This window comes from Corvus kubaryi, unplaced genomic scaffold (genome assembly GCF_017639235.1).
Source record: "Corvus kubaryi isolate FWS band 111438036 unplaced genomic scaffold, C.kubaryi_AGA036_p1.0 37361, whole genome shotgun sequence".
Classification (NCBI taxonomy): Eukaryota; Metazoa; Chordata; class Aves; order Passeriformes; family Corvidae; genus Corvus; species Corvus kubaryi.
Window position 1 is genome coordinate 4576663 of NW_024581118.1, and position 18581 is coordinate 4595243.

The 18581-nt window shown below is 56.6% G+C and overlaps 1 protein-coding gene across 2 annotated transcripts; it reads left to right on the top strand.

Moving 5' to 3' along the window:
• Positions 1-1470: 1470 nt before the first annotated feature.
• FAM163A (family with sequence similarity 163 member A) lies at positions 1471-18481 on the top strand. 2 transcript variants are annotated; one of them, XM_042033918.1, is made up of 5 exons: positions 1471-1807; positions 13587-13682; positions 14054-14076; positions 14562-14676; positions 15506-18481. In XM_042033918.1, exons 4-5 carry the CDS (start codon positions 14584-14586, stop codon positions 15905-15907), a joined length of 495 nt encoding a protein of 164 aa, XP_041889852.1. In that variant the 5' UTR covers positions 1471-1807; positions 13587-13682; positions 14054-14076; positions 14562-14583; the 3' UTR covers positions 15908-18481. The 2 variants fall into 2 exon arrangements, with proteins under 2 accessions (XP_041889852.1, XP_041889851.1); XM_042033917.1 differs by lacking the exon at positions 1471-1807 and adding an exon at positions 1831-2074.
• The last annotated feature ends 100 nt before the right edge of the window (positions 18482-18581 follow it).

Consider the following 18581-nt stretch of genomic DNA (forward strand, 5'->3'; position numbering starts at 1 on the left):
ATACAGCAGCCTTGGGCTCCGCTGAAATGAAAATAAAAGCAAGATCTAGCACAGAACGGAATAAATTCTCCTGCCAGCAGCTGCAGGTTCAGCTCCTGAGCATCCTCTGGCATCAGCGTTTTGGGCTGGTGGAAATGCTGGCCTGAACAGGAAGGAAATGATTGATGTGCTGGAGTGTGCAGGGGTGAGGTGTACCCAGGCAAGGGCACCCGGGAGCGCCAGGCCCCGGCACGCTCCGCAGCAGGGCTGGAGCTCCGTGCACACACCCGGGCATCTCGTGGGCTTTGCATGCTCAGATGTCGTGGAGGAAGCACCTAAACAAGGACTCGCTGAGTTATTTATCTGAATGTCCATCGTCATGAATAAGGGTGTGAAGCATCGTTGTGGGAAGAGAAGTCCGGGGGCTCAGATTTTTTTACAGCAGAGAAAAACCAGAAGGAACTAAAAGTATTTTATGGTTTTGTTTTAAAGCTAGTCAGTGAAATCCTTTTCAGCACGGGAAAGATGGAATTTTCTACAACCACAAGAACTTCCCGTGCTGATACGGGATTAGCTGCAACACTTACAAGCCTTGAAGTCAATTGTTCGTGTGGGTACTGCAGCATCTGAGGGCTGCAGATGGGGAGACTCTGGCAGGCTCATGATCCCTCTATTGCCAGGGTACCTGTGTGCCTGTGCCTGGGCATGCTGAGCTGTTTGTGGTGCCCTGGCAGCAGCTGATCCCGAGATGCCAGCAAGACAGGATGCTTTGCAGGTGCTTTGTGCTGCTCTTGCCCCAAAACAAACTGAAATAAGAACTTGACAAGTATTTTGTATCAAACTGCTGCTTGATTTGCCAGTAGTGCTAACCTCAAACACTCTGAACATGCCAGCTGAGCCTCCCAAACCATGTGCTTTATTTAAAACCACATTGACTGAAAGCAAAAACTTCGGCTTTAATTTTCTTCCGTGTTGTGGAGCATCTGGTGCTCCTGTTTCTGAGCGTTTCCCAGCCACCACCAAGCAGGAATCCCACCTTCTCTGTTCTGTTTGGTCACCCATGTATTGCTTTAAAAAATAATGAAACAACAATAGGAAAGACAGCTTGAGGGGGAAAAAATGAGACCAGCATTGGAATCAGGCGAGCTGATAACCTGCTCGCTGGAGCGATGCTGTTTCACATTCGCTTTGTTGTGATCTCCTGCAGCGCCTGCCTGCTCTGGGCCGGAGCCACGGGAGTGATGGGGGAGCATCGTCTGGATCTGGGCAATCTCAGCTCTGTGTAAGCGGAGTGACTCCTTAATCCCAAAGAAACTCTTTTCCATGTCCATCCATGGAAACAGCGAAATGTCAGTTCTGAATTAGCTGTAATAATGCCTCCCATGGCCCTGGCAGCGCTTGCTGAGGGGAGAAGTGGCTCTCCCTGCGCCCTGGGCTGTCATCACCTCCTCGCATCCTGCCCAGAGCAGCCCAGGAAATGACTTTGTCACTTTTCCTGGCCTCCTCCTCCGTGCTCGCCTGGATGTCTCTAATTCCCATCCCTCCAGCAGCTCTGAAGCCCAGCTAAGGGGAAAATGCATCTCTACCACCCTCCGCAGAAATACTCCGCGTGCTCGCTTTTCTCGCTCTGTGCTTCTCTGTACTTGCCAGCCCTCTGATGTGCTGGAGTGGATGATGTGGATTCTCCTTTCAGCAGGGGAGCAGGGAGGGTGTCCCTGGCCGGGCTGTGTGCAGGTGTCTGTGTGTGCCACGCAGCCCTTCCTTCATCCCGCAGCAGCCCTTCCTTCATCCCGCAGCCAGCAGGCGCTTGGATCCTGCAGTACAGAGGGTAAGTGCTGTGACAGGATCCACTTAGCTCGCCTTTGCATTTCATAATTCATCCTGCCCTTTTGCTAAAGGCGCAGAGCCGTTTGCATCCAGACGTGCATTTATTTCCTCCCGGCTCAGCTCTGCTGCTGGATCCCGGGGAGAAATCGGCGGCTTGGGCTCCTGGCTCCGGCAGCGAGCAGCTGCAAGGGCTGGGCTGGAAGAACGGGGAGAGCAATCCCTGCCCAACGGGGATGCCCTGACGGACGGTGAGCTGACGGAGGAGAAGGTGAGCGGTGTTTTCTGCCCAGCTTTATAGCTTGCTCTGCAGGGAGGAGAAGTATCAGTGGTGTCTTGTGCTTAGGAACTGAAGCACAGGAGAGTTTTACTGCCTCGCCGTAGGAGAGGTTCTGCATTCATCCTACCAAGCTGCACTGCCTTGCCATGGCTTTCGTGCCCTGTTGAGACCAAAATCAGAGAGAAACAGGCAAACACGAGTTCTCCTGGCACAGTAATCCTCACACTCGCAGCGGTCAGCTCGTGGTGCAAGGCATGAGATTCAATTATCATTATCGTAGCAGTGAGCAGCACTCCGCTTCCAAAGGTGATGCCAACTGCAAGCTGTACCTTCTCCAGCTTAAACTCCTGGTTTGGAGCTTCAAAGCTTCCCAGCAGCTGGAAACTCTCACTGGGGGCAATATCTTTTATGTGTATGCGGCTTCCCAGTGCCAGCATGGGCTTGGGGCACACAGCAATGGGCTGAGCTTGCAGCAAAGCCGGCAGCGCCTCCGGCCTCACGCTGGGAAGCCAGTGTCTGCTAAGAGAGATGTGTTTTACAGGGAGTCATGGGAAGGGGGAGTCATTCTGCCTGCAAAATGGTGGATAGGCTTGGCATCCCCACCCCTGGCCCTGGCTCATCCCTGTGGCTGTGGTGTGGGATGGGTTTTTCTCCTGGCTGGGGCAGAGGCAGAGGAGTGTGAGTAGCTGAGACATGGTGAATGGATCCAGCCAGAGCCTCTGGACACCCAGCATGGGGCCGAGGCAGTGGTGACATCAGGAGACGCTGTTAGGGATGGAAGTGCTTGGGGGACTGGAGGAGTGGCTTTGGGGTGCCCGGGGTGCTGCAGGACCTGGGCATGGGGATGTTGCAGGTCTGACAGTGCCTGAGGTGCTGCAGGGCTTGGCTTTGGGGGTGGCCTGAAGGTACCCAAGAGTTCGGGGTTGCTGCCAGTGTGTGCTCCCCAGGAGAGGATTAGGCTTGGTGTGTGGTCAGTGGGCGTCCCCCCTTTTTCCCCTGCCGTGGGGCCGGGGGCGGTGCTGGGGGCGGCAGCTCCGGCCCCGGCAAACTCCTCCCCCGCGGCCGGACCCGCCTGGATGCTCCCCTCCACCGCTCCGGTGATTATTCCGCTTCCTATTATTTATTATTCCCGCTGTTATTGCTCTTGCCCTCCTCCTCTTCCTCCGGCCCTCCCCCGTCGTCCCGGCCCGTCCCCGCCCCAGCCGCCGCGCTCCGGACCCGCCGCCACCCGCTCCCGCCCGGCCCGGGCGCCCAGGTACGGCTCGGGCACCCCGCCTGCCCCGCTCCGCGGCTCTCCAGGGGCGTCGGGGCCAGGGAAAGGCTCTGGCAGGGATTGGGGCTGCGACGGGAAGGGGGAAGCCCGGGCGGTGGGGGGCGCGGAGCACAACCGGCTGGGATGCTCGGGTGGGATGCTCCCCGCCTCGCCCCGCTCCCCGCCTCGCCCCGCTCCCCGCATCGCCCCGCTCCCGCATCGTCCTGCTCCCCGCATCGTCCTGCTCCTCGCATCGTCCTGCTCCCGCATCGTCCTGCTCCCCGCATCGTCCTGCTCCCCGCATCGCCCCGCTCCCGCATCGTCCTGCTCCCTGCATCCCGGGGCAGCGCCGAGCCCCTGCGCCACAGCTTCGTCTGGGCGAAGCTCCGAGGTTGTGGTGCCCTACGAGATCCTGACTCGTTTTCTCAGGGTTGTGTGGTCCGACTTTGTGCTGTGCTGGGTTTGTTCAGTCCCCGTGAACTCTGATGGCAGCTCGGGTGGGTAGGACAGAGTTTTCCCGTCTCTAAACCTACTTCTTTGCAGCCACTTGAAGTTTTGGGAATCCCAAGCCTGGGGCTTAGCCTCATGCTCCCTTTCCGGGAGCCCAAAGCTTAGCCATTCATCAAGGGCATGCCAGCCCATCAAATCCTCAACCTCACCACCAAACCTCTCCAGAGAAATGGTGGCTGCCTTTGCTGAAGTGGAGGAAATCAAATCCTTTTGTTTATTCCGAAGGATCTCTGTTTTATCTCTCACCGGGCTGCAGTAATTAAAGGAGACCTGTACTTGAGCTATTTGCCCAGCTTTTGTTTTCTCTTAAGGTTATCCTGGAGGATTTTATTCCCTCCAAAAGGGCATGTGGGAACATTTAGTGTTTTCAGCTGTATTTCATTTGCGTACTATTGATTGTCTCTCCAGCACAGAGATTTTCTAAGGAGTGGTGGAATATTCCACCCCGACGGAGGCTTGTGTTTCTGGGGCTGGATTTTTCCCCTTTCCCAGCTTTGCCCCTTGCTTGCCTAAGCCTCAGAACTCCCTGTGATGCTGTTTGAGGGATACTGTGTGTCCTGGGGCTGCTGGCTGGCATTCAGCATTGTTCCTGCAGGATCCAAAGGGTTCTAACCTGGGCTTTGCCAGGGATTGGGAGAAAAGGCTTTTCCTAGGAAGGACTTTTTCACCTGCTGAGAAGCCAAGAGGGGAGAGTGTCACTAGGCTGCCATTCTCAATGTGATGGTGGACATCGGGTCAGTGAGTCCAATCCTGTTCTGGCACCATCTCCTCTGGGATGTGAAATCCTTGTCCATCTCTTTCCTAAGTGCTGGATTTCAGCCTGGCCACAGGCCTGAGGACAGCCAGCTCCAGAGACCTGCTTAGGAGAGGCAGCCCAGCCCTGCTGGGGACTGTTCCAGCCCAAAAGACCCTTTGCAGGGTGGAAATCAGATGTGAAGGATTTTCCACTTGGCAAACCCTCTTCTCTGGAGAAATGCAGAGCATCCTCCAGCCATTTTGCATGGGGCATTTTGGGCGCATGGAGCTACAGGAGAGCCGGCCAGCTGTGTGTGTCTGCTGGGAAGAGTTAGGATGGAGCTTTGAGAGGAGCTCTGCTCCCAGCTGGTGCAGGACCACCCACCTTAGCCATGGGCACAAACAGGAACACAAGATATGCTCCTGTTCCTGGGAGCTGCTCTGTGGTCACGCCTCAAATCCGATAGCCCCCAGGGCAAGTGGCAAACAGAAATAAGGTCAGGCCGTGGTGTTCCCTTTGTTCCCTGCCCCAGCTGCCTCCACCTTCTCCCCCTCCATCTTCCATCCCTGCTGCCCCCCATCCCTTCTGGCATCTCTGCCCTCCTAACCTTCCCTGTCGCTGCTTTCCCACCAGGATGACGTATTTATTGTGGCTCCGTTACCCTTGTTTTCTTGAAAGCAAGTTTCACACTTCATTTGCAGGAGGCATTCAGACTTCACGTTGGGTTTTCCTTCTCACTGGGCGCGTGTGGCAGTGTGTGTGTGATCACCCCGGCCAGCCCTGCTCCTGCCGGATCGGGCTGCGTGAGGTGGAGCATCCTGAGTGACGGATGAGTCTGTAGCCTTGCTGTGTGATAAATCAGCGAGGAAAAAAATAGCCGGTCTGAAATCCAGCAAAGAGTTGGGCTCTGCAGAGCCGGCCCGTCTGTGCCTGGTTGCATTGCGCCTCCTTGCTCTGGTGGGATGCAGTGGGTGAAAGAAGTGTGAGTAGTCCTGTAAAGCAACTGCAGGTGAGCTTTGCCCGTAGCTTTATGGAAAAGTCAGTCCTGGGCCTGATCCTGGAATGACTCCTTTTGGATGTGCCTCAGACAGTGGGGTTTGGGTCGGGTGCTGTGCCCTGCGTTTGACCCCAGAGCAACGTGTGGCTCCAGCTTTCCCTGGTGTGTGCAGCCATGGGGCCGTGGTCCAGGATCCCGATGGATGGGCCGTCTCTGAGATGGATTACTGGTGGCTTGGACAGCAGAGCTGTGGCTGGGTGACTCTGTCCATCCCAGGGGGTGTCTGTCTCCAGATGGGCTGTCCTCCCACAGCACACCATTGGCATCGCTGTGGGTGTCTGAACTGCAGAGCAGAAAAGGGGACCCGTGGCTTCCCCATGCCTGCATGGGGCACCTTTCCAGGAGGAGAGAACGTCGGGTGGATACCAGTGGATTCACTCTGGCTCTGTGGGTGAGAAGGGCAGGAGGGGCTTCCCAGTGCTTGTCCTGAGGGATCTCTGGAGGTCAGAGTGGCTGTAAGCTCCTGTTCCCACGGGTGACGTGGCTGTTACTGGGCCTGCGTCCCACTGGGAAGGATGAGGCACGTGGGCTCCTTGTGGGTGGTGTCAGTACCAAGAGTTTCCCTGGCTCGCCAGTGCTGGGGTTTGGGCTGGTTCCCCTCCAAGCACGGCCACTTTGTGGTGCCCTCGGGATGGGAGGGCAGCTCATCCCTGTGCCGTGTCCAGCTCTCTGCCCGGGTGACCTGCGGTGGCTCCCGTGCAAATCCCACCCTGCTCCTGCTATGGGGGCCTTAAAAGCCCAGGGGGAAGTTACAAACACGTGTGTCCCCAAGGCTAGGAAAGGGTCACCCAGAGGCCCTGGAGATGGGCATCCAAGCTCTGGGCAAGTCACATCTCCTCCCTGGAGCTCAGGGATGAGCAGCTGGTGCCAGCTGCCACATTGGGCAGACAGAGGCAAATGAAGAGGAGATCAGAGACTTTTCTGGGTTGTTTTCTGGATCCCAATCACAAAGCCACACTTCCAGAGCCAGCAGCTGGCCCTGATGTCTGGCCCCACCAAAAAGAGACAGTCTGTCTGCCTTGCACTTTCGGGGAGGCTCCGAGAGCCCTCCCGACTGTAGTACTGGTGCACGTGGGAGGCTCCTCTCTCTGTACTGCTGCCTGAATGCAATTAGGCTTTAATGAGTCATTAAAATAAATCTCTGTTTCTACTCCAAGCGAACATGCTGGGGGGATGCTGACAGTCGGAGCAGCAGGTCTTGCATCATGCGGAGGCAGAGGCTGCCCTTCCACGCCCTCCTCCCCAGGGCTGGCACCCTCCATCTCCCTTTCCCTTGGACAAAAGGACAGTTCCCAAGCACCATGCAGATTAGCAGCTCCTGTGAGAGCAGGATTAAGCTATAACCAGCCCTAGGGTTGGGTTTTCTGTTGGAGGAGCTGTGATCTGGAGGGTCGTCTGTTCTCTGGTGCCAAAGGGCACCTGCCCAGCTGGAAGTGGGCAGAGGTGTACCTGGTTTGTTAGAGATGCTGATGGCCATGTCCTGCTTAACCCTTACCTGCATCTGGTGGGCAGCTGGGGGAGATCTCAGCTGGCCCCGTGGCTGGATGGAGATGAACATGAGGCAAGCAGCAAAATGTGAAAGGGAAGTGCAGTGAATCACCGATAGGCACACGTATAGCTATCCTAACTAATGTAAATGGGATTTAAAGGCCTCCTGAGCCAAGAGGGGTGGTGGTGGCCCCTCACCTTTTGGCCAACACAAGGCTCATCTCCCTTCATTCCTCTTAACGGGTAAACAGTGCAATTACCTGATATGATGTCTTTGCTAATTGAATCCCCCCACAGTTTGCAGGCAGGAGGGCAGATGCTGGCAGGACACAGGGGGACACCTCAGGTCCCTGAGGAGCAGCACCCCTCAGACACCTGTCACTGTTTCAGCCACCAGCCCCAAGGCTGCAGGAGGGCACGGGTTAAACGCAGGGGGTGAGACAGAGAATTTATTTTGCATTTTATTTTAGCAAAACACGTAAACTGGGTGACGCCGAGGCACAGCGGGTCCGCCCCAGCATGGCGTGGGTGGCATGGCCCGGTGTGCTGTGCAGGGGGGACTTCAGCTGATGGGATTACAGAGGCTCCAGCCTCATCCAGAGCTTCTCCCCTGGGCTTTGCTTTCGGGAGCAGAGCTTGCTGCTACACGGAAAGGTTTTGCACAAGCTGTGTTTCATGTGCCAGGCTGGGAGGAACTGGGATAGGGCAGCAAGGACAGATCCATGTGGGAACTGGGAAACTGGGGAAAGAATTTTCATGGGAATGGTGGAAATGAGGTGGGAAGGGTGAGATGGCACCGATGTCCAGGGCAAGGAGGGTGATAATGAAGTGGTGCCTTGGAGGAGAAGCTGTCCTGGGGGTTGTTTCACAGAAAGCTGCTGAGAAACTGGCCTAATGAAAAAAAATCTTTGGAGGGAAACTCACTGCTGTGCTTGGTTGGATCTTGTTGGGGATGCTCTGTGGGGTTTCTCTGAACAGTGCTTCTGGGACTGATCCTCCTCTTCCACTGTGTGCCCGGCATGAAGATGCATTTGGTGTCACTGAGTTCCCGGTGGAATTAGCCCCACTGGAGAGCAGAGCATGCACCTTCATGTGGGGGAGGAGCAAGAAAATCAGACTGGGGAGAAGACTGCATATCCACAGAGTGTGTTTGCAGCCCCCAGGGCATGGAGGGATTCGGCTGAGCTCGTCACGTCCTTGCCCTGATGGGAGGAGCCCACTGGTGTAAGGAGTTGAAGGTTTCATCTTGGAGCAGTGAGGGTGCTGGAGAATGAACAGTGGAGCATCCTTGAAGAGAGGCCGGCTCCATCACACTGCTGGGGAGAGCCTGGGGCAAGTGCTGGGAATGCTGGCTGATGCTGGGGAATACCCGTGCTCTGTTGGTGCCTTGCCACGGGGTTCAGTCAGTCCTGGGATACCCGCAGCAGCACAGGGTGTGAATGCCATCGGGGTGGATTAAGTAACCCTTCCTGCTCCTTCCCGAGCTCACAAGGATCCATGTCTTTTGCTGAACATTGTAAACACCCGTTGTGACGGGGCAACGTGGGGTGCAAGTAAGATCCAAGCCCTTGCTCTCCCAGGTCTGTGTCCTCCAGGAACCCACAGTACGGGGGGCAGGATCCAGCCCGGGCTCTGGCTCTCCTCGGGCCGTGGCCACAGGCAAGCTCCCAAGCCTTTGGCACACGTGTGCGGGAAAATTCTCCAGTTTTTTTGGCAAGGGCCGGCCTCGGGGGCTGTGCGGGTGCTGCAGGGCCGGTGCCTGCGGCAGGGACGCTGCCCAGGAGTGCTGCCTGGCTCCGGAGCGCCCGTGGGATCTGACGTGCGGGATAATCTCAAAAGCCCTTCTCTGTGTGACTTGGCTTCGTGCCGCCGGTTTTGTCCCCGGTTATTTCGGGAGCGGCTCCCCGGCACACGTTCCTGGCCTCGGCCATGCGGGGCTTTTGCCAGGAGCTGCCCCGGGAGGAGCCCTGGCACAGCAGCGGGAGATGAGCCGTGTGGGTCAGGCCGAGGGTGTTCCCATCCTGCATCCCACCGTGGGCTGCACACCCCCCTTCCCGGGACCGCATCCACCCGCCCGGGCTCCCGAGCTGGGCTGACTGGGAGCCGGCCGAGCAAACACAGCGGGTACGAGACGTGTGGGGGGATGAGGAGGGAGCTGTCACGCTCCTATCCTGGGTTTTAAGCCGCCCTGCAGTGAGGAGGAGCTGCAAGTGGGGTTGGAATTATATAGAGGCTTGCCTTGTTCCAGATGGAGCCTTGGCTGAGCCATGGGGTTTGCTGTCTGTGTGTGTTTGGGGGGACAGGGTGGGGTGACAGTCCCTTCCGTGTCCCTCCATCGTATACGTGGCTGCGGTTAATCCACACAGGCAGGCGAGACGGGATCTGAATAGTCGCTTAAGGAGATAAAGCGCGGATGAGATGCCCAAGTAACGAGATACCGGGATAATCCGTGCCTGAGAAGTCCCAGCCTGCAAAGCTGCCCTTCCTCCGGAAGTCTGAGAAGTGCTGCGAGGCCTCCCAGGGAAAGGAGTCAGCGTGTGCTGGTGCCAGGATGTGCCAGGGCTTCACACAGCTGGACGGAGCTCGAAGGGGGATGCTTGGTCCTTTGTGGCTGTAAAGACGTCAGCAGGGAAGTTCTCCTGGGCTCCCACAGGGCAGGATGAGGCCTGGCGTGGGAGGCAGTGAACCTGGGTGGGAAAGAAGGTGTTTTTTGGCGGAGTTTGATGGCTGGGAGAAGGGATCTCCTGGGCTCAGTGGGTTGGGAGCACAGTGTTACAGCAGGAGCGCAGCCCCTCATGCCCACCCTGGAGCTGGGGTCTGGCTGGCAGCTTCCACCACTGAAGGCATTTGATTGTTTTAATTGCGATTAATATCTTGCCTTTTCCACAAAGCTTTTGCAAGAAAAGAGCTGGTTTCACATCCTTGTTGGTATTTTGTCTTTCCCATCCCTGGGCTGGGAAGAGGCAGTGGGGGGCCTTGGGGAGCTGGTCCAGGTGGTGGAGGGAAAGCAAGGGCAGACTTGCAGCAGGGCACAGGATTTTTGGTTTTGATCAGTGACTGTGATTCACTGGAGCCTCGGCTGGGGGACAGTGTCATCTCTGCGACCTCGCTGTCCTTGCGGTGGCTGGGAGCAGGGTGTTGGCTGCAGCAAAACTGCTGGGAAAAACCCACACGGCTCAAGGCACCAAAGGCATCACAGCAGGAAAAAAGCCTCGGGGAGGAAATGGGTCACACTAAACACCCTTTCTGCTGGGGAAAACCTTATTTGGAGTTCTCTGCAGCAGGCTGAAATGAAAGGTTTCCCGACTGCTGCTGTGATTTCTGTCTGCGGACTGGTCCAGACTCCAGTATAACTCCAGCAGAACCAGCAGCAGGTTCAGCTGATGCATTCATTAGAAGTTTAAAGGTTTCACAGTGCCCCAGGGGTTTGCCGCCTGGGCAGGAAGCCTGGGGGCGAGCACTGGGCCCAGAGGGAGGCTACTCGGGGGCTGCCAGCTGCATCCCACATTGCCATTGCTGTGGGTACAATTTCATGTGGCTCGGCTCGTTTGTGTGGTGGGCTCTCCTTGTTTCTGCTCCCCCGTGGCTTGGTCTGTCCCCTCAGAGCAGAGCACCTGACATGCAGGGAGGTGGCAGGAGCCCAGCCTTGCCCAGCACCCGTCCTGCCCCGTGGCTGGGGGTTTGCAGCAGAGGGCTGATCCCCCCCTGCCGCCGGGCTGGGCCGTGCGAGGCAGGTCGCAGCTGCCCGGGAGCTGCCCTGTTGTTTGCTGCCATAATCTGTTTTGAAAAGGCAGCCCCTGATGCTGGTTTTTTCCAATTAGGCCCTGGGAGATGACTCTGGTGAGGCAGCGGCCGGGCTAATTTACCAGGCAGACATTTCATTGAATTATCCCGTGAGCTGCAGAGCAAAACCAGGAGAGCAGAGCCTGGGTTGGGGCAGGACTCGCGGCGGGGTTCGGCACGATGCTCGCGGTGTATACCCGTGCCCTGCCCCGGCCCAAAGCTGCTCCCGAGCTCTGGTGTGGGTGTTTGACCCCTGCCGGGTGGCAGGGATGAGCTCGGGGCTGCTGGGACACCCGTAAGGACGGGAGTGTCTCAGCTGGGCTGGGAGTGCTGGTGGCTGGCAAAACCCTCGCCGTGGACTTGCAAACCGTGCAAATCTGCTATGGACGTCACTGAAGGAGAATAAATATAGAAGGCTGAGATGCCACGCGTTCCCAGAGTCACTTTTCAGGCCGTGACTCTGCGCCGGGAGGCAACATCAATAAAGAGATGTATCTCTGCAGCAAGCGGCTCTGCCCGCCTGCCCCTCCGGAGGAGTTCGATAACGCCACGGCCGCGCCCTCCGCCCGCTCCCGACCCCCGGCGACAGAGCGACCCCGCTGCCAGCGCCCCGGCCACTCCCCGAACGGCAGGGACCAGCCCTGCGCCTATAAATCCTGGTTTTACTGACATGATTTGTGTGCCAGAGGGTCCCCACGGCCACCCTTGGGCTGCTGCCTCTGCTGAGCCGCCCAGGAGCCGGGGAGCAGGGGGTGCCAAGGAGTCTGCTCAGCCTGGGATATTGAAATATTTAAACAACTCTCGACTCCACTTTTTAAGCCAGAAGGAGAAATGGGGCTGTGCCTCGAGGAGTTGGGCTTGGGCATCCGCCTGGGATGCCTCTGCATCCTGTCCTGCTCCGGGACAGCTGAGCTCACAGTGCAGCCCAGGCTTTTACAGGATCCATGAAAATCTATGGCCTTTTTGTTGGGATGGAGTGGTGGGGCCGTGTGCAGCTGAGCCAGTGGAGCCCAAAATAGGTATGGGCTGGTTCCTGGTGGCAGAGGTGTGAAAAGGCTGCTGTCGTCGTCCTGCCCCTTTCTGGGCATATTTAGTTTATAATCCCCAAAATCCCAGTTACTCCCGAGACTGTGGCTCTTGCTCCTTCCCTGGGAGGTGTTACATTCCCTTCTTCATCCATGCAGGAGAGAGCTGTGGGCTAGAGAAAGCTATTTTATAGGCACAAACTGGGTGGAAAATGAACTTCTGGACTGGTGGTGTGCAGGCTTTGGGGAAGAGGAGAAGGGTAGGAGCTTCCTCCTCTTGGAAGACATCCCCTATAAAGAGGAAAGGCAGTGCTTCTCTTGTGCTTCATTTTCATTTTTGCCTTTATTTAGCAGTCACTATTTTATTAAGGAAGAGCCCAGTTCCTGTGTGGGGCTAGTGAAATGCTGATCCCAGCACTCCCAGAAATGGGAATACCAGAGATGGGGCATGTGGAAGCCCAGCCATCCTCGAGGCAGCCCCGATCAGACACTCAGGTCTCGGAGGTGACCGAAGGATCCCCAAGGCTAGTCCCTCCCTGCCCAGGGTCATTCTCCAGGGCTGCCTGCTCACTCCAGTCCTCAGGCTAATTGGATGCTGCTCTCTGAGCTCTAAATCAAATCACAGCTCCCATGAAATGTTCTGGATGTGAACAGCTGCCTGCATCATCCATCACTGCCCAGCTCACGGCATGTCCCTCTCGGGGTCATCAAAGGTCAGCGTTTGCCTTTTTCAGCCACCCACTGTCACCTTTTCCCTGTTAAAGGAAGGCACCTGGGGAAGTGACAGCCACACCAAAGGCTCCCTGTGTGTCCCCTCACGCTCCTGGCAGAGGTTCAGGGTACGGTTTGGTAACAGGGAGCAGGAGCTGAGTGTGTTGGTCTCTATTATTAGCCCTGTGCTGGGTCTCCTGATGGATGGAGATATTAGCTGGGTTATGGACATATTGATTTCTTTGGGGTTTTTTTTTTCCTTTGTTTCATGTGTGAGAGCGGCTCAAGGAGGAAATCCAATGCGTGCCCGCCTTTTGGCTTCCTACAGGAACTTCCCATGAGCTGAAAATCAATTTGTGGCAGGCAGGATGTGCAAATCATCACAGCAGAGCGAGGAGGGTGGGTGATTTTCGGGGAGGGAGGTTCCAAGTTTTGCCTGCTGGGACGTGCAGCCGAGAGGGGCCAGGGGAGAGTTGGGAAGGTCTCGCCTGAAAGCTGCCACCTTTCTCCGTTAATTAGGGCTGCGTGGCGAGTGGGTAATTAGATCTCCTCAGTTGCAGCGGGCTGGCACTTGGGCCCTATCAATTATCCCTGCTCTGGACGAGGCACAGAGGGACGCAGGGGCCAATAATGAAATGCGGCTGTGCCGGGCGTCACCAGGGGGGCAGGGGGTGATGGGGCCATGGCTGCGCCCACTTCTTGGTACAAGTCCTCAATTTTGGTGAAACGGCAGATTTGGGGCACGGGGTCGTCCTTTCCTGGCAGTTTGGTTTACCCACCTTTGCAGCACCCACATTTCCCAGCAGTGTCCCTAAAAAAGCAATTTCTTAGCCCCACTGCAGTGACACGGGTGGCATTGGTGGGGATGGGGATGCTGGGCAGCCTCTTTGGGAAGGGGGATGAGCTGATGGTGGAGTTTTTCTCCTTGTTCTCCCTTCCAGGGCCGCCGAGTCTCCCCGTGGCCATGTGGTGCTGCCCGTCCCGACCGGCCGCCCCGGGGCCAGCGTGACTGCGACGGCCTGCCTGTCCTTTTCCGGGTGAGTGTCCGTGGGGTGATGGGGGATGCTCGCCTGTCCTGGAGGGGATGGAGGAGCAGTTTCATTTCCCAGCAGCACCTAAAACATCGGCCACTCGCGCAATGATGCATCCGCCTTCCTTGTAATAAATTTTCAAGTGGAAAAGGCCAAGTGCTGACTAAGCCAGGCCTGCATCCTGCTCCTGTAGAGCACTTCTCCCAGCTTGGGAAATGCCTCCTTTCCCTGCTTTGAATCAAGGAAAATAACACGGGGGTGAAGCAGGGCTTCCCGCAGGTCCCAAATCAAGGCAAATTCTTGGGAAACGGGGAAAGGCAGGCAGGTGCAAGGGGTGCTCTCAGGCCATGTTTAACCTCTCCCTCCACTTCTTCCAGGTCCAACGCCTCCGTCACTGAACGTAAGTGTCCCCTGGGTGCCATGGCACAGGGATGGGGGTGGCAGCTGCTCAGCCTTGTGAGTGCTTGACATGCAGCCAGGGTGCAATTTTTGGGCTCGGACTGTTGTGGAATTCAGAGGCTGCCCTTTGGCTTTTCCTGGTGAAAACCCAGGTTTGTTCCTGCATTTTGAAGCAGAAACTGGATTTTCTGCCAGGAGGGTGGAAATGGTCCCTTTTGGCTCAGCAAGGGGGGGAGGTTTTGCCAGTGGGCTGTGGGGGGTTTGACAAAGACCCCAAGCCAGAGCAGCAGTAACAGTGAGGGGATGTGATGCTGTGTCCCAGGTGTGTCCTCTCACTAGGAGGAGGAGGAGGATAATATTGGATGATACTTTTCCAGCTGGGGAGAGAGGAATGAGCATGCAGTATTTTGGAATGGCTTGTGGGCATCAGGTCCACAATGTGATGACAAAGCCAGGGTAGGTGAGTTTTGTGTCCCTGCCTCGCAGAGTTTGATGGAGAATTGGTCGGATGACAGCGGGAACTGTTGTTATCACCGGGGGAATCCTAGCGACGGTGATCCTACTGTGCATCATTGCTGTGCTCTGCTACTGTAGGCTACAGGTGAGTGTCCTCTGCCTTGCCACCCCTACCTTGCACTGGAACGGGCTCCCCAGGGCAGTGCTCACAGCCCCAAGCCTCCCAGAGCTTAAGAAGTGCTTGGACAATGCTCTCAGGCACATAGTGTGATTTTTGGGCTGTCCTGTGCAGGGCCAGGAGTTGGACTCGATCCTTCCAACTTGGGATATTCTATGATTCTGTGCTCCCCGGGCCAAGGTGCTGCTGCAGGAGGGGTCTGGATGGGCTTTTTTTGCCTGTGATGGCAGGGAGTTGAAACCTCCTATCCCCCCCCAGGAGCTGCAGTTATGTCCTTCCCTCCCCTCAGTGTGGGGGGTACTGCCCTAAGGCTTTTGAAGCTCTGCAGCACTTGCTAATTGAGGTGCAGGCTTGGCTGGGTTTGCAATACCAGATGGAGATTTTTATATAATTTTTCCCCCTTGTAAATTAAACGAGGAGGCTTTCAGCAACAGCTAACTGCAACCTCCTGCTCTTTAAAAGTTAATGTGAAGTCTGTGCCATGCAGCAATGCCCGTGTGATGAAAAGCACAGCGCTTACTTGGAGCAGTTTCCAACTGGCAGGATGAAACACCTTCCCCTTGCAAACCTCACAGGGGGATGGCGGTGAGTGCCCCAGCCACTGCCTCCTGCAGCACGCTCAGGTCCAGGTTTTGTCCGGCTTCTGCTGCTTCACAGGACCCAGGAATGGTGGAGCAGATCAGCAAGAGGCCACGGAGGGTTTCTCTGGCAGGGGGATGAGGGGAGTGGGGATGTGGCAGGGCTGCCCCACCGGCTGCTCCGCTTCCCCTCATACAACCCCTTCCCTTTCCTGCAGTACTACTGCTGCAAGAAAAATGACTCCGATGAGGAAGAGGAGGAGGAGGAGGAGGAGGAGGAAGAGCCCGAGCTGCCCACGCACTCGCACCTGGGCATGTGCAACGCGTGCAGCTCCCGCGTGGTGGACGGGCAGGGCAGCCCCGCGCCGCCGCCCAGCGAGCTCAACCAGCACGGGGCTCACGCCTACTGCCCGGCCTGCTCCCCGTACGGCTCCCCCTTTTACATCCGGACTGCCGACATGGTGCGCAACGGGGGCGAGAGGGTCACCTACACCCCCGCGTGCTACAAGGAGATGGGGCCGCCCCTCAACATGGCCACCCTGCAAAGCTACACGGTGAGCCGCCACGGCCTGCTCCGCGACAGCTTCCCGAACCCGCGGGCCATCAGCACGGAGGTGTAGGCACCATTGCCACTAGCACGGGGTGTCCCCCGCCGGCGCCCGCTCCGGGGAAGGGGCATTTCACTTGTCTTTGAGGAGAGGAGCCCGGACGCCCAGCCCGAGGCCAGCACGATCCTGCCGAGCCGCCCGGCACGGCCAAGCCTTGCGGGCCAGAAGGCGAGCGAGACCTCGAAGGGCGACGCCGAACCGGCCGCCTCCGAACCCATCATTAAGTGTCATTATTATCTACTCTCTCCCCCAAAGGGACTTGTCTAACGAGGGCTATGTACAGTAAAACCTAATTTAATTACCCCAGGCTCCCCCGGCTCCCTGAGCCCAGCGAGGCCTTCGGTGTCCCCGCACAGCCACCCGAGGTGATGCCCACTGCCTTGGGCACACGGAGCAACGGGCTGACCGTCCCCGCCGAACCCCCGTGCCGAGCGGGGCATGGCAGCGCTCCTCGGCCATGGGGAAGTGAAGAAGGGCAGATCCAGGTCATCCTGCTCCCCTCGTGCTGCGTCAGCTGCCGCTAGCAGTAAGCTTTTCTGTTCAAGTGTAAGATAGGGCACCGTCTCCCACCTGCTTCGGTCTTTGCACGTGCTGAAGAAGTTCAGGACGTGAATTTAGGTCACTGCCGCGGGAGGCAAAGTTCCTCGCAAAAGTGCTCACCCACGCAAACAGGCACAGGCTGGTCCGTCTGCGGCCAAAGCCCACACCTCTTTACTCTTCACAGGCTTTCTTAGGAGCAATTTTAACTTGGACCCATGAATATGGCAAGATTTTACTTATGGGAAGAACTGAATTCCTAAATAACTGCAGTTTTGGTCACCTTCAGCTTTCAAAGCTCCACCCTGACAGCTCCGACAGCCAGAGGAAGGTTGGCTTTAGGATGGATTTTGCTTTTGACAGCAACAGCAGAACCCACTGGGTCACATCTCCTTTGCCCACAGCCTCCCACTGGAAAGTGACGTTCAGGTGGTCGGGGTCCCCCTGCTTTTGCTTCTGGAAGAAGAGGGCACAAGACCCAAATGTGTCTTGAACATGTTGTGAACGTGGGTTCACTGGCGCTGCAGCTGGCAACGACAGCCAGTGACTCTGCCTTTCTGCAAAAACGAATGTGGGAAAGGTTCTTCTTCCTCCATAAATCAAATTAGGTGAAAAATTACTAAAGGGACATCTCCATCTTCATCTCCATTCCCAGGCACTTCCATAGCAACCAGTGCAGGACTGCTCAGCTGAGCACTTCCCATTCACGGCAGGGAGGAGGGACCGGGACAGCAATGATCCCTGCGGATGCTGTTGGAGGTAGTGGCAGGAAACCCTTGCCATGCCTTTGCAATATAGGGTAGGACTGCTCAGAAATGTGAGTGGTGGGGTTTTATTTTCACCACTGCAATTTAGAAATCATCCCACTGCTCACAGGATTTGGACTTGACCTCCCCATTCACACACAGAAAAAGTAGGTCTCAGCACAGAGACACACAGCACACCAGCCTCGAATGTCCACGTTACCGGGCAAAAGGCTGATGTACACATTGGACCTGCCCATGCCTTGGCACCTCTGATCTGAAGAAAGGAGCCAGACAAAACGTGGTGATGATCCTTGTAACCAAACACTTTGCCCCAGCCTGCATTTTACACACACTTCTGAGCAAGTGTTACGCACCATCTCCCCCACCTCCAGCCCAAAAAGACATTGCATTTCCATTATGTTGAGACTCGGTCTAGCTGCGTTGCTTTTAGAGTCTCTTTCCACTCTCCAAATAGTGATAGCAGGTTTTAATGTCCTCTTACATTAAGGGCAGGCAGGAGGGAAGATGAAAGTTAGCAGCAGCAAAGCTCTCTGGATCCCACTGGTCAATAGTCTGTAGCTCCTGCTGCCTCCCATCCAGCCAGTGCTCCTCCCTGAAAATACAGTCTGTAACAGGAAGAAAATCTTGGCTAACTTGATAAATCCCATTCTTTCCCACTCGAGCATCTGCTCAGCTAGGTCTCATCATGCTGGGAGCCACGAGAAGTTAATGTGTCCCAGTGTGGTCTCTGCCAGACGGCCCCGTGATGCAGTCCCCTTGGCACAGAGCCAGCACACGGACACGGCAGCTCCCGGCACCCAACTCTACTTCCTGGCACACAAAAAGGCTTCCCACTGCCACGGCAGCACCGTGACCCCCAGGGGAGGGTGGGAATAACACACTTCTGTGGGTCACCCTTGTGGTGAAAGGAAGGCCACTCCACTGTCATCCTCGTCACAAGCAAATAAAGCGTGACCTGTTGCCGGCTAACGAGGCGCCGAGGCTGGGGCGGCAGTTCCAGAGCAGCCAGATGGCCAAGATGAGGGCTGGCCTTGCAGCCAACACACGCCCTGGGTCTGGCATGGCTACAGGGAAATGGGTGAGTCTGGAAGGGCTGGAAACACGGGGGATGCAGCTGAGGATTAGAACGTTTGAGAGCTGGTGGAGGAATAGGATGGGGTAGGGGCAGGGATCCCAGACTTTTTTCCACTTCAGATTCCTCCTGTTACTATTCTGTGTCTTTGTTGCTCAGCTATGGGTCCAAATTCAATGTCAGAAATAAACGAGGACTTTGAAATACAAACCAGGAATGGTTTCTGTTCTTTTGGCAGGCAACACCGAAAGGGCTTTATCCAGTGCTGCCTGGAAGCTCTACTGGTGCAAGCATTTTTCCTCCCCACCCT

Bases quoted from the DNA above. Each gene is read 5' to 3' on its own strand.
- FAM163A (XM_042033918.1), top strand. From the start codon at position 14,584: ATGACAGCGGGAACTGTTGTTATCACCGGGGGAATCCTAGCGACGGTG. The intron at 14,677-15,505 runs GTGAGTGTCCTC...CCTTTCCTGCAG, and splicing joins TCTGCTACTGTAGGCTACAG to TACTACTGCTGCAAGAAAAA.